At 47.0% G+C, this 11545-nt stretch overlaps 1 protein-coding gene across 2 annotated transcripts in view; it reads right to left on the bottom strand.

Annotated features, from left to right (window-relative positions):
• Positions 1–1404: 1404 nt before the first annotated feature.
• LOC116432696 (uncharacterized) overlaps positions 1405–11545 on the bottom strand; it is an 87395-nt gene continuing 77254 nt past the window's right edge. For both annotated transcript variants that reach the window (XM_031989936.2, XM_031989937.2), the window contains exon 8: positions 1405–6948. In XM_031989936.2, the coding sequence (XP_031845796.2) occupies positions 6041–6948 (908 nt within the window). In that variant the 3' untranslated portion in view covers positions 1405–6040. The remainder of the gene's footprint in view (positions 6949–11545) is intronic.

The following is an 11545-nucleotide window of genomic DNA, read 5'->3' as shown; positions in this document are numbered from 1 at the left end:
CCCCACAGTCCCATCTCGCCAAAGACCTAAATCCAACTGACAACGTCACAGTAAACCATTAGAATCTCTCAAACCCTATAGAATATCCACCCGAACGACTAGCCCACGCAGGCCAAGTGCCCCCTAATAGCGAGCATTGTTTCCACCCCGACATATACGCGCAGCGGAATCGTCGCTGTTATTATCGAGGCTACCAGGGTCCGTCATAAATCTCGCGGGTTGCTGCCGGACGCGTTAAAAATGGCTCCCTTACGAGACGGCTGCGTGCGCGCGGGCGCAACGCGAAAACCCGCCGTCGGCTGACTCACACACGAACCGAGTGGACCATTGTCGGTCGGTTGGTCTGCCAGTGTCCGAGAAGGAGAGCCGTCTCGCCATATGCGGCAAGGACGCCGATCGCGGGCTCTGTGGTGCATTGGGCCCCGTAACGGGCCCCGCCGCGCAGCGCGGCGCGTCCACTTACCTGCGTTTAGAGGGTGAAGCAGCGAAGAACAGCGGCGAACCAGCCGAAGAAGTACCGCTGAAGATCACCCGTGTCCCGTTGGAATCGTGTACCATTCTTCGAAGTAGCCACATTCTAACGTGCACCGCGGGATTTATGGAAAACGTCCGTGGAACCGCTGCCGCACATTTTAACCCCTACGAAGCTTTTTGTTCGTTCAGGTTGACAGGAGTTACGTTTGCCGAGAGTTTCTCAGGGGAAAGGGATCGCGCGTCTATCGTGGGAGAGGATTTAACGGGACGGTTAACCGTTTGAGTGCTGAGGAACGCCGTAGCTCTTTGTGCTGTGCCAAAATTGCGGAGAGCGGAGGCGCTTCTGTTTATCAGTGTCGATTATTTTCTTACTGTATTCTTCGGGAAATGAATCGAAGTAAATTTATTCGAATAAATGTTATTTTTTGATATTTTTTTAATGACACAATATTTTTGATCTCATTGGATAAGTACTCTTATTAACCCTTTGCACTCCGGAAGTTTTTCAACGGAAATATTCAATATTTTCTAATAAGATACAGATGAGATTTTCTTAGATTGAATTAAAAAATCTCACATGAATTCAAGAAGAGAACTATTTTCTTTCAATATATCGTACATTGATGCGTTATTCGAAGTTTAATATTAGATATCAAAGTTCACAGTTTTGCTGTGTCAAATCATTTGGTGACTTATAGGCGCCTCCGGAGTGCAAAGGGTTAACAGCGACTGAATATTGCGAGATAAAGTGATATAGGTAATTTTTCCCAGATGTTTTTCGTCTGATGCGATATTGCTCTGAATCGATGCAAGGTTGAGTTAAGAATGATTATTCTTGGGAAGTGATTTGAGAATACGATGATTCGTGAATTAAGTGGGAAGTGGGATAGATCGAAGAAATGGTACGTTGCGAGTGAATCGATCGACGGGTTTTGTTAAAGCTTTTTATTGTTTTTTTCTTCTTATGCAAGTTTCCTCTCAATTTACAACTTCTCGTAGATAAAATGATAACGTAACATACTCAACGTTGCATATAATAATCATATTAATCAATTATCATTATCTCCCTGATAATAATGATAATAATAGTAATCATCGCAATGATAATAATTATCGTAATAATAATAATAGCAATAGTTGCATCTGCTGCAATAATAATATTAATATTGGTAATCGTCGGTATTGTTATTCGTCGTCGCGGCGCAACCGCGCCAGCCTGGGGTTACGAAGCTTAGGCTTTTTCTTCTTTTTTTTTCCCTATTTTCAAACCAAAACAGCGCAAACCCACCCCCGCATCCCTCGAAACGTGAAATCTACGAGCAATTTTTAACACGGCCGAATCGACGCCGTCGCCTCCACCATTTTCTTTTCTTCCTTTTTCTTTTTTTTTTTACATAACAATGGACCGTTCGAACGTCCCTCGAGCAACGAGAGAAAAACAGCGCTTCGTCGAATAAAAATACGTTGATTCGTTTTCAATTTTCGGGAACTTGGACGGCTGATTAGTCAGGATTTCACACCAAAGACACTTTTCACCGAGAAACGAATATTCCGAACGGTATCTTCGGTTTAAACAAATTAATCGCGAACGTATGAGACGTTCACGCGGCAAAGTGACCAACCGCGCCCTTGAGTTCTCTCGAATTTCAGTGCTAAAATACTTAAATGATTCCTTACGCATGCGATTCAATGAAATTCCGCTACCTTTTACACGAGCGCGGTTAATCGCCTCGACGAACGAACGATTAGTATGTTTGTTAACGCGAGAATAGTCAAGTGTTCCGAAAATATTAGAAACATTACCGGATCATTTTAAGCAGTAAAAGTGTATCCGCGCTTCGTCCGAACTTTCCGGGAGGCCACGGCGACAGCCTCGGCCGGCCATCTAAGAAACACGAGTCACCGAAAAATAATCTCGCCCCACGTTTCCGTCGCAATCGCTGCTGGAACATCTCGTCAACAAAATAAACTTTCTCATCTGTGGCGCTTCCGCGACAGAAGCGCGCGCATCTTTTACACGTAATCGGCGGGAGATTCGGCCCTGTCGGCGGGGCGTCGGCCAGAATCTCGAGGCGGAGATCGGCGGCAACGTCTTAATCGCGAGCTTCTAACGTTTAACACGTTCGTTCGCGAGTTTCTTACGGTATCAGTCTTCGAGAACGAAAACACGTTGTCCAATGCACGTTTAACATGTTCGTCGAGTGAAAGTATATTTTCTCCGATGCGATTGAACATCGTGGAGCGAAGATACGTTCGACCAAACGCAACTTGTCGATAAGAACACGTAAAAACAATTAGTTCGCGTGAAATAGAATATGTTTATCCGTCACGAGTATCCACGGCACCGCCAACGAACGTGTTAATCCGAAATAAAGAATCCTAGAATAAACTGGTCAATTTCCAAGTACAAAATAACATTTCTCACTGTTCTCATCGGTATTCTATTCGGATTCGATCCCCGCCGATCTCCGGATCGCAAGAAAACGAGAGCAGCGTGAAACTTGAAGGCTGAACTCAGGCCGGAGACGATTCTCTACCGAGGCGTTTTATAAAAAATACATGTTCGACGGTTTGAGCTTGTTCGCGAGCCTGCCAAGTTTCATTCGCGCGTGTCGGGCCCGGTTTCGAAAGATTCTGGACGTGGGCAGCGTGGAATCGACGCGGCCGCTCCGCTCGGTCGCGTTTTAACTCGAATCGAGTCGGATCGGATCGGATCGCGGCGAATCGACGTCTTTCGGCTCGTTCGGAATCGAAGGAACGATCTTCCAACGCGGAAATAGATCGGATTCATTCCTCGCGCACTGATAAAACTGAATATCCGCATCCTTCGCCTTACTAATTTGACGATCAAGCTATTTACTACCCGAGGAACATGAACACTTTTTCGGTAAAATCTAGCCTGACTGAAATTTCATGAGGATTTGAATCTAATTAAGCATATCAAAGTCGATTCGGGAATTGTACGCCTCGAAAGCGCGGGAATGCCGATATCTTCGATATTGTTAACGATTTTCCTTGGAAATTTAAATATCTCTGACCCCTGGAATCGTGATATTCAGTTTTACAAGATCGACTTCTCTATTTCCAGCTGTTCCCCGTGAATTTCAGGCGAATCCACGCAAACCCGGAACGCCCCGCACAGACCGCCATCTTCCGACAAGACACTTGATACAAAATGGCGCTACGCTCGCGTTTGGTGTAAAAAACAGTGAAACATTGGAATGGCATTTCGTTCGACGTCACTATCTACATTAATGCAGTCTGTTTTTTCTTTTTTCTCAATTTTCCCGCATGCTCTCTGCGTCTTCATCCCGGGGCAATTTGATTCTCCTCCCGCGCGGAGAGCTAGCCGCCTCTCCGCGCGCCATTTTGAAAAGGACCCTGTGCCGATCCTCGTCCTCCCTTCCTCCCTTCCTCCCCCCTCTCGACCCACCCTCGAGCGAACTCGCAACGCGTAAATAAATCGTCTTCAATAAATACAACCGATAGACTATATAAATAAATAATTTGCCGTGATCGAACGATCGAAACGTAGAAATCGGGTCCGCGTGGATCGGCGAGCGGACCCATTGGATCGCCGTGGCACACGCAACATTTGCATTCGGATCAAGCAAGAAACTTAATTACCGCAAGCCGGAATATATTAGCAGGGAATCGAGAAGTCGCCGAAGATTGATTACTTCGAATTTACCTCCGTCAGCCCGACGAAATGTTGCCTGTATCTGGATCGATACCGATCTCCCGGCAATTTGTACGACAAAACCATCGCGACCGGGGGACCGTGATCCTGCTCGCCGATCGCGGTCACTAAGCTAAAGAAATCGCGAGCACGCGATACTTTTTCCTCCCGCGCCGCGATCCTCCGCGTGATCGGTGACTTTTTTCTCCTCGAAGTGTCGCGGAATTATTTAATCGCAGGATAGACTAAATTTGCCGTGCATTAATCAATACAAACGAGTGCAATCTATTAACGCGAGATCAATGCGCCGAGAAATAATCGAAGGTGCCATTAATCACGGATAATTTGTCTTCCACGATCGACCGATGAAAAACGAAAGTGCGATGCGATATACTCGCACGCCAGCGGGATCCACGGGGTGTTTCCGTGGGCGTGGACGAAAAATCGAAAAACCTTTGGATGGGTTATCGATCACGCGGAACGAGAACGATCTCGCAGCAACGGGAGACGAAGGTATCGCGTGTCCACGGTGCAAGGTGTAATCTCTCGTCTCGGATCAATCGACGAGCTGTCAGCCGGGCCGCAATTAACTGACTGGAAGCAAATCGATCGGGAAGCCATTAACGCAAGACCCCGCGCGCCGGCTAATTGCCCGCTTGAATTCCGTGGTAACCAATTGAAATCGCGCTCCCATCCTCCCTTCTATCCCCGCCCGAACCAGGACGACGAGTTTAATCGCGCGCGTCTCTTTACGCGCCGCTTTTACTCGTCCTCGTTCGTTCGTTCGTTCGTTATTTTCTCCTTACCTCGTCGTTCCTTTTTCTCTTCCCCTCCCTCCCGCCCCCTTTCCGCCGTCCTCTTCGTCGTCTGGGTATAATCTCGCCTCGCGATCCGCGAGACGTCAACCTCTCGCTCGAGCACCATCTTTCCAAGCACCACCCCGATATTCTACGCGTGACTCCTACGAGGCCGCTAACTGATCGACCCCGTACCGTTAAGGCCCGTTAAGTTCTCCCTCTAATCGGACGCCTTCGATCTCGCGACGGAGACACGGAACGCCGGGACAGAAGCGGCGACACCGCGGGAACACGGTGTACCAGCACGCTTTTATCGGCCGATTAAGCAACGATGCTCGGATCGCCTCACACTGGAACCACCTTGTCCGGCTTTCTCGCGATTTTTCGAAGAATCGAACGTTGAGATTGTCGCGTGGCTCTAATTGCGATGCAAACGAATTTCGTTCGTTCTTCGATAACACCTTTATGAGTTGATCGGAGCGAGAAATTGTTCGTGATTCCAGCGATTGCTGTGATAGCTCTAGCGCGATCGGCTGTTGTCGCGAGGTGTGACGGAGCTTTCAGGTAACCAGTGCTCTACTTAGAAGATGAAATGTTCAAGAGGAAGCACGCGCCTAGGGTGTACTACGTTGCCGTAAGAAACATTATAGGGTTCAACGAATTAGAACTCTCAGTAGCGCGTTTCTCTTGAAATATCTCATTCTCCCGCCAAGTAGAACACGTAGAATTGCAATGCAATCGGAACACAATGGAGGACGATAAAAAAATAATTCTAGCTAAGGAGGTTCAATCGTGATATCGGAAACCTACCCGTTGGTAGACAGCTCAGTCTCACACCTCGAGATCCTCGCAGCCGACTTTCCCTGCGGCGTTCCGTGTCGGAAGTTCCTCGCGCTGCCATCCTTAGCGTCTATCCCTTAACGATTAAGGGCGCCACGACTGGAGGGTTTCAGAGGATCACTCGCGTGAACACGTCCACAGGTTCCACACGCAAAGGATACCTGCCCGAGGACCTCGCCGGCCTCGACGACAACCGGGGACACCTTCATCGAGACGTACTCGCCCTCTTCCTCGGGCCCGAGGGCCTTCCTCACACGCTGTCGGACGCGACGGACATCGGCCTCTTGTAGACCGGCGCCGGTATCCTCGAGAATCCTCCTCTCTCCGAGGCGGGTTTCGGGTCCTTCCTAGGACTGGCCGAGGTCTGATTGTCCTGTGGCAGGACCACGGTCCCATTCCCATCTATCCACGCCCTGGTAAACTCCAAATTAGCGACACCGTCCGCGCCCCCGTGACCTTGATAGTCCCTGAGCAGATCCTGCAGCTTTTGCACGACTTCCCGCTCGTCCTGCAGGTGACCTACTTTCTGCAGGATCTGTTCGAGAAGAGGATTGGCTACCTTTGTGGGAGAGGACTGAAGAGATCCGGTGTTCGACGGCTTGATCCTCCTGCCGTTCCTGTCGTACTGAATACCGTTCGACGAGCTCTGCCTAGGCAAGCTCTGTCTGGCCGGGCTCTTTCGCGAGAAGCTCGGCGTCGTCGCGCAGGTCGCCGTTACCTGGGGATTCAGGAAAGTGTCCGATTGGATACTGGGCCTCTGTCTCACCTGCCTGCCGTTCCACGTGTTGCTACCGCTGATCGGCGACTGGCAGGACTTTGGTACTGCCGACGCCTTGCTGAGACTGCCGGTCGGCGGTGGCTTTCTCAGACTGTTCCTCGCTGCTCCACGTTTCAGGGGGCTGCCTTCCGGGCTGGAGTTGCTTTCCCTGGGTGTCCTGCTACCCGACGAGGCCCTGGACACGTTGCTGTTCTCGCGGACGATGGAACCTGCGCGCGGAGTACGGTCACCTGAGGACGACGCCACGCTTCTCGATGGTGAGGCCCGCAGGGAACTCGTTGTTGCTGGTGCTGGGCCTATTCTGGTCTTGCGGAGACCCGTCTCGATACTCTCAGTCTCTACGCAGGACCTCTCTTCTTGATCGGGTTTCGTGGGTTGCTCTGGAACAGCAGACGATTAACCGGCTTGGATAGGTCAATTTTTTAGGTTATTATCACTGGATTTACGGAGATTATTCTATACTTCATTCTATCGTTCCTAGAAGAGTATATGTTTGTTTATATAGGTCACGAAAATTAGTGTTTCAAGAACAGAGAATTACAATGAGTATTCACGAAATTGCATCAATCAAAAGCGAGTTAAATTGCTACGAGATAATGTTTAAAAAGTTCAATATCCGTCAAATTGACGGGTCCCGTAAATCTAGTGTTATTATTCAGTGTATCATACTAATTTGGAATTAGTAAATTACTTTTTGTTATTTTTCGAGACGTAGATTTGTAGATTATTGTTAATTGAGTGGATTGTAGAGTTGCGGATCTGAATATGGGTCTTACATACGTAAACATCTATATAATTTTTAACGACAGAATGTAATTCTTATTTAGTTACAAAATCAGTTTCAATATCATTACTGAAATCAGTTATTTTTCACCTGACTGTATTTAATCATACATTTATTGAAATCTGGGAAAAAATGGAACCTTGCACAACACTTCGACGCGAACCCGGACACATGTCGAGGTCCATAAAACTCGCGAGCCATGCTTTAACGACCACGGCCACGAACTCATTCGGCCACTCTTAATCTCTTAATGCCTTTTAATGAGTCTGTGGATTCTAATCGCTAACTTTGAATATAAGGCGAGACGAACGATAAACAAGCCTTCGAAACGCCGCTTAAAAATGGTGTTTAATTCGAACGATACCAAAAGCAGAGAGGAAAAAAATGAATAATCGTTGGCTCCCGCTTGTAAATTAATGAAGTAATTGCCGTTAGGCAACCGGCGTTATATAATAATGGTTCAAAGGCGAACGTTATGGAGCGTACATTTTTTATCCTGATGTTTATTCAATCCGACGTCGCGGTTTAGCTTCCAAAGATCGGCAGTCGATTCGGTCCCGGAGCCACCTCCCGTTTTAGCGAACTGCGTGGGCAAGGTGAAGAAACGGAACGAGCCGAGATAATCGTGGCTCGGTTTTTAGTGTGTTTTTCGACACACGGAATGACGCACCTGCGACATTTCGCGACCCGTCCATGTTAATTGATCAGATACGATGGGACTCGATTGAGTTTCAAGACGGTTGTTGACCCATTTACCCACCAGCTTCTTCGCGGACCATGCAAATACCTCCGAGATTCTAAATGTCGCTAATAAATCGAGTTCTTTTCCATTTCGTTTCGAAATTCGAGGTTCCGTCGAAGGTCTGCCGAAAATAGACCAACGACGCGTAAGAAGGTTACATTATTGCTCCGTTTAGAAGTAAGAAGCAGCGTGCTGGCAAGGCTCGGTCAATTAGACGGGAAATAAATGCACGTAATCGAATTGCCGATTCAACCGGGTCACGTGACGCGTTCAAATGGACCGCAGAAGCGGCGCACCTTGCCAAAACCGATTCCCGTTGACACTATATCACGCTCGTCCTTCCAGAACTGGTTCGAAAGTGTCTCGATGGAAGTTGAACAACAACTTAGATCGTTCAGCAATTTATCATCTCGAGCGGTGATATTATTGACCGAGAGATAAGCGTGTTTGCGGCGCGCGCAAAGTTATGGCAGACAAGCGAGACAAGTGTGTCGAGTACCTATCTGCACTTTCAAAACAACCACGTGAGTCTCGTTTTATCGGGATCGCAGTTTTCTAATGCGTTAGATACTCAGATTATCGGCGCCGCGGGAATGTTAAAACTCCAGGGTGTTACCTGAACAGCTCCGAGGACTTTCGAAGCTCCCTGACACCTTGCGCAAACTGTTCAAGCTTTAACTTTCTTAAAACGCTACGCTAACCAGCTCTAAAGTTCGTTTAACCAGTTAACTGTGTTTGACGAGTATACACGTCATCGTAAAGCTTGACATGATACTAATTCTTTCAGCAATGAATTCTTCATTCTTTTCACATAAACATGTAATTCTTAATTGTTTCGCTTTGATCTTTCATTAAAATATACTATATGTGCATTCGTCCTGCATTCGACAAGTACACGCTCCATTTTTCGATTTTATTGCGCGCAGAACTAGAGGTTTTTCCAACTAAATTCCACAGTTAACTGGATAATTCTCATCAACATCAATGCAGTACATTCAACGCAAACTTTGAAACTCAGCAAAGTTAGAAACTTACAATCTTTCTAATCCAACTCTACAATCATTTTGTCTCTTAACCCTTTGTAGTACTATTTACTTTTGCTACTACTCTCGTGCAAAATGTTTCTATCAGCAGTTCAGAAGAAACGCAAAGAAACTGTCCACTGCACTTTATGTACAAATTTTCTTTCAAGGTGATATATCGCTAATAACAAAATAGTTTTTTGCTTTGATCCGTGCGCATTGAACAATATTCATGTTTATCAATCTAATCCCGGTATCTTCGTCACGAGTCTCACTCGTCATTGTATGGCAAGGGGTTAACCCTTTACTCGAAGGACGCTTTAGAGTCGCCACCTGATTTGACGCAGCGAACTTATAAAATGTTCAATTCAATATTAAACCTCGTGTAATGTATCAACACATAAAACATCGAAGTACAATAGTTCTGTCTCTTAATTTATAGAAGATAATCAATTGTGTTAGTTGCGAGAAATATCGTTAACATTTAGTCAGAAAGTAATGAATATTTTTAATGAAAAAGAATGTCGAGTGCAAAGGGTTAAACTATTCGAAAACACACTTGGAACACCGAAAAACTATCAAGCTCACAATCTCTATCTACAATTGCTACTTCAATCAACGAAACCAACTTCACAAGCGAACTCCCTAAACGGCAGTCGTCTCGGTAGCGCGAAGGAGACTACGTTTGACCTAAGTGTCATCGGGAGCCTCGCTTTCCGCGATGTTACCCAACGCTTTTGGACCACCCTGTAGCTCGTTAATATTCAAAGTACACACGGTCTCTGGGGACGACGCGTACAGGCTCCGGCCTGACATTTAGCCGGCTCCGACGGATTATACGAGATCTCGCCGCGTCGGAGAGCGTAGGCGATCTCTAACAACAACCTGTCCGCCGAACAATCGTCAGCGGTCGATCCTCGATAACGCTCTCGGATCGAAGTGGTTCACTTACCCGACGCACTTGACGCGTGGCGGCGATCTTTCACGCCTCGAGAGGGGCTTCCCCGGCGCCGAGCCGAGCCGAGCCGCGCCGCGACGCGATGTTTACACGCTTTCTAGCCCACCTTTCCCTTCACCGGCGTCTTCGCTCTTTAACCCTTTCCCCAGAAGCTACAACTTCGCGCGTTTCACCTCGTTTCTTCGGGAAGTGTACCTGGAGATTTACTGGCAACGTCTTTTCGTCGCTTTCACGGTGTAGGTAAACTTCGACTGTGAACAAGCTTCCCGAACAAGCTCTGAGGACTTTAGTTGGACGAATATATCAACCTGCTGTTCCGTTACACGAAGTATTTTAGAACTACTTTATGAAAGCGATCTATCAACGTACCGGGAACGAGGAAGATTTCGATTTAAGTGATAGGGTGTGCTTCGATTTCAAGAAAACGCGGTTCTGACTTTGCTGGTAATGTTGAACGATGGAAAGTAGGTTAACCCTTTGAACTCTGTAGGCTCCAGTATTGTACCAGTTATAATACTAAATATTTCAATGAATCTTAAAGAAACTACCCTAAAACTATTAGACTTCCCATACATCCAAATTTTGTAGTAAGAAAGAAAATAAATGATCGAAGAAATGTTATAGCATTTCTCATTTTCGCTAGGAATGCTGTAAAAATTAGTTGCAGTTGCTGATAGATTACAAAACAACCTGGAGTGCTAAGGATTAATCATTACTCCCGAGGACTTCTTCGGGCAAAGTGTTGAAATATTCAACATATATTTGAAGAATATTAATAGTTGTACGAATATTAACGCTAAAACTACCGAGCAATTGAAACGACCAATTCCTGATTTTTTATCAAAATTGGAATACATTTCTCGAGAGGCCTCTCAGTCTAGTATCTATACAAATACACAGATTTGCCTTCATAATTTAGGTACTTCCAAAATAAAAGTTCTAAAGCGGACGAATTTCAGCCGTCCGGTAGTTTTAGTGTCAAGTATAAATATGTTGAAACAGATGCAACGACGTGATACGAGCCGAATGCATCGAATTAAGACGCACGCGAGATCCCCGTTCGCCGGAACCGAGATAGAAGAGGGAAGATAAACGCGCGAGCAGCGGTATTAAGAGACCGTGGTCCCCTTTTTCCTCGTGTTTCGTCGCCGAGGGAGAGAATCAGCTTGTTCCCGGCCGAAAAATCCGGACTTCAAAGTGAAAACGGTTAGGGGCGGACGCGCGTCTCTCGCGTGAAGTACGCTCGAGGCCGAGTAGGCCTTCGAACGTGCCGCGAGGCTGGAACGAGAGAGAGAGAGGGACAAGGCTGCGGCGAGGAGAGGATCCATCGGATCCATCGCATCGGTCCCGGGAGAGTTGAAACAGAAGAGGAACTTGTACAATAGTGGCGTTTGTTCGCCGGACGCACGCCACCCCTGCCCGGCGCGGCGCGTTCCTATTAAACTGAATGACTGGCTTTGATCGCCGGCCG

The sequence above is a fragment of the Nomia melanderi genome, chromosome 1, assembly GCF_051020985.1.
Source record: "Nomia melanderi isolate GNS246 chromosome 1, iyNomMela1, whole genome shotgun sequence".
Lineage (NCBI taxonomy): Eukaryota > Metazoa > Arthropoda > Insecta > Hymenoptera > Halictidae > Nomia > Nomia melanderi.
This window is presented reverse-complemented; position numbering and strand designations above follow the sequence as displayed.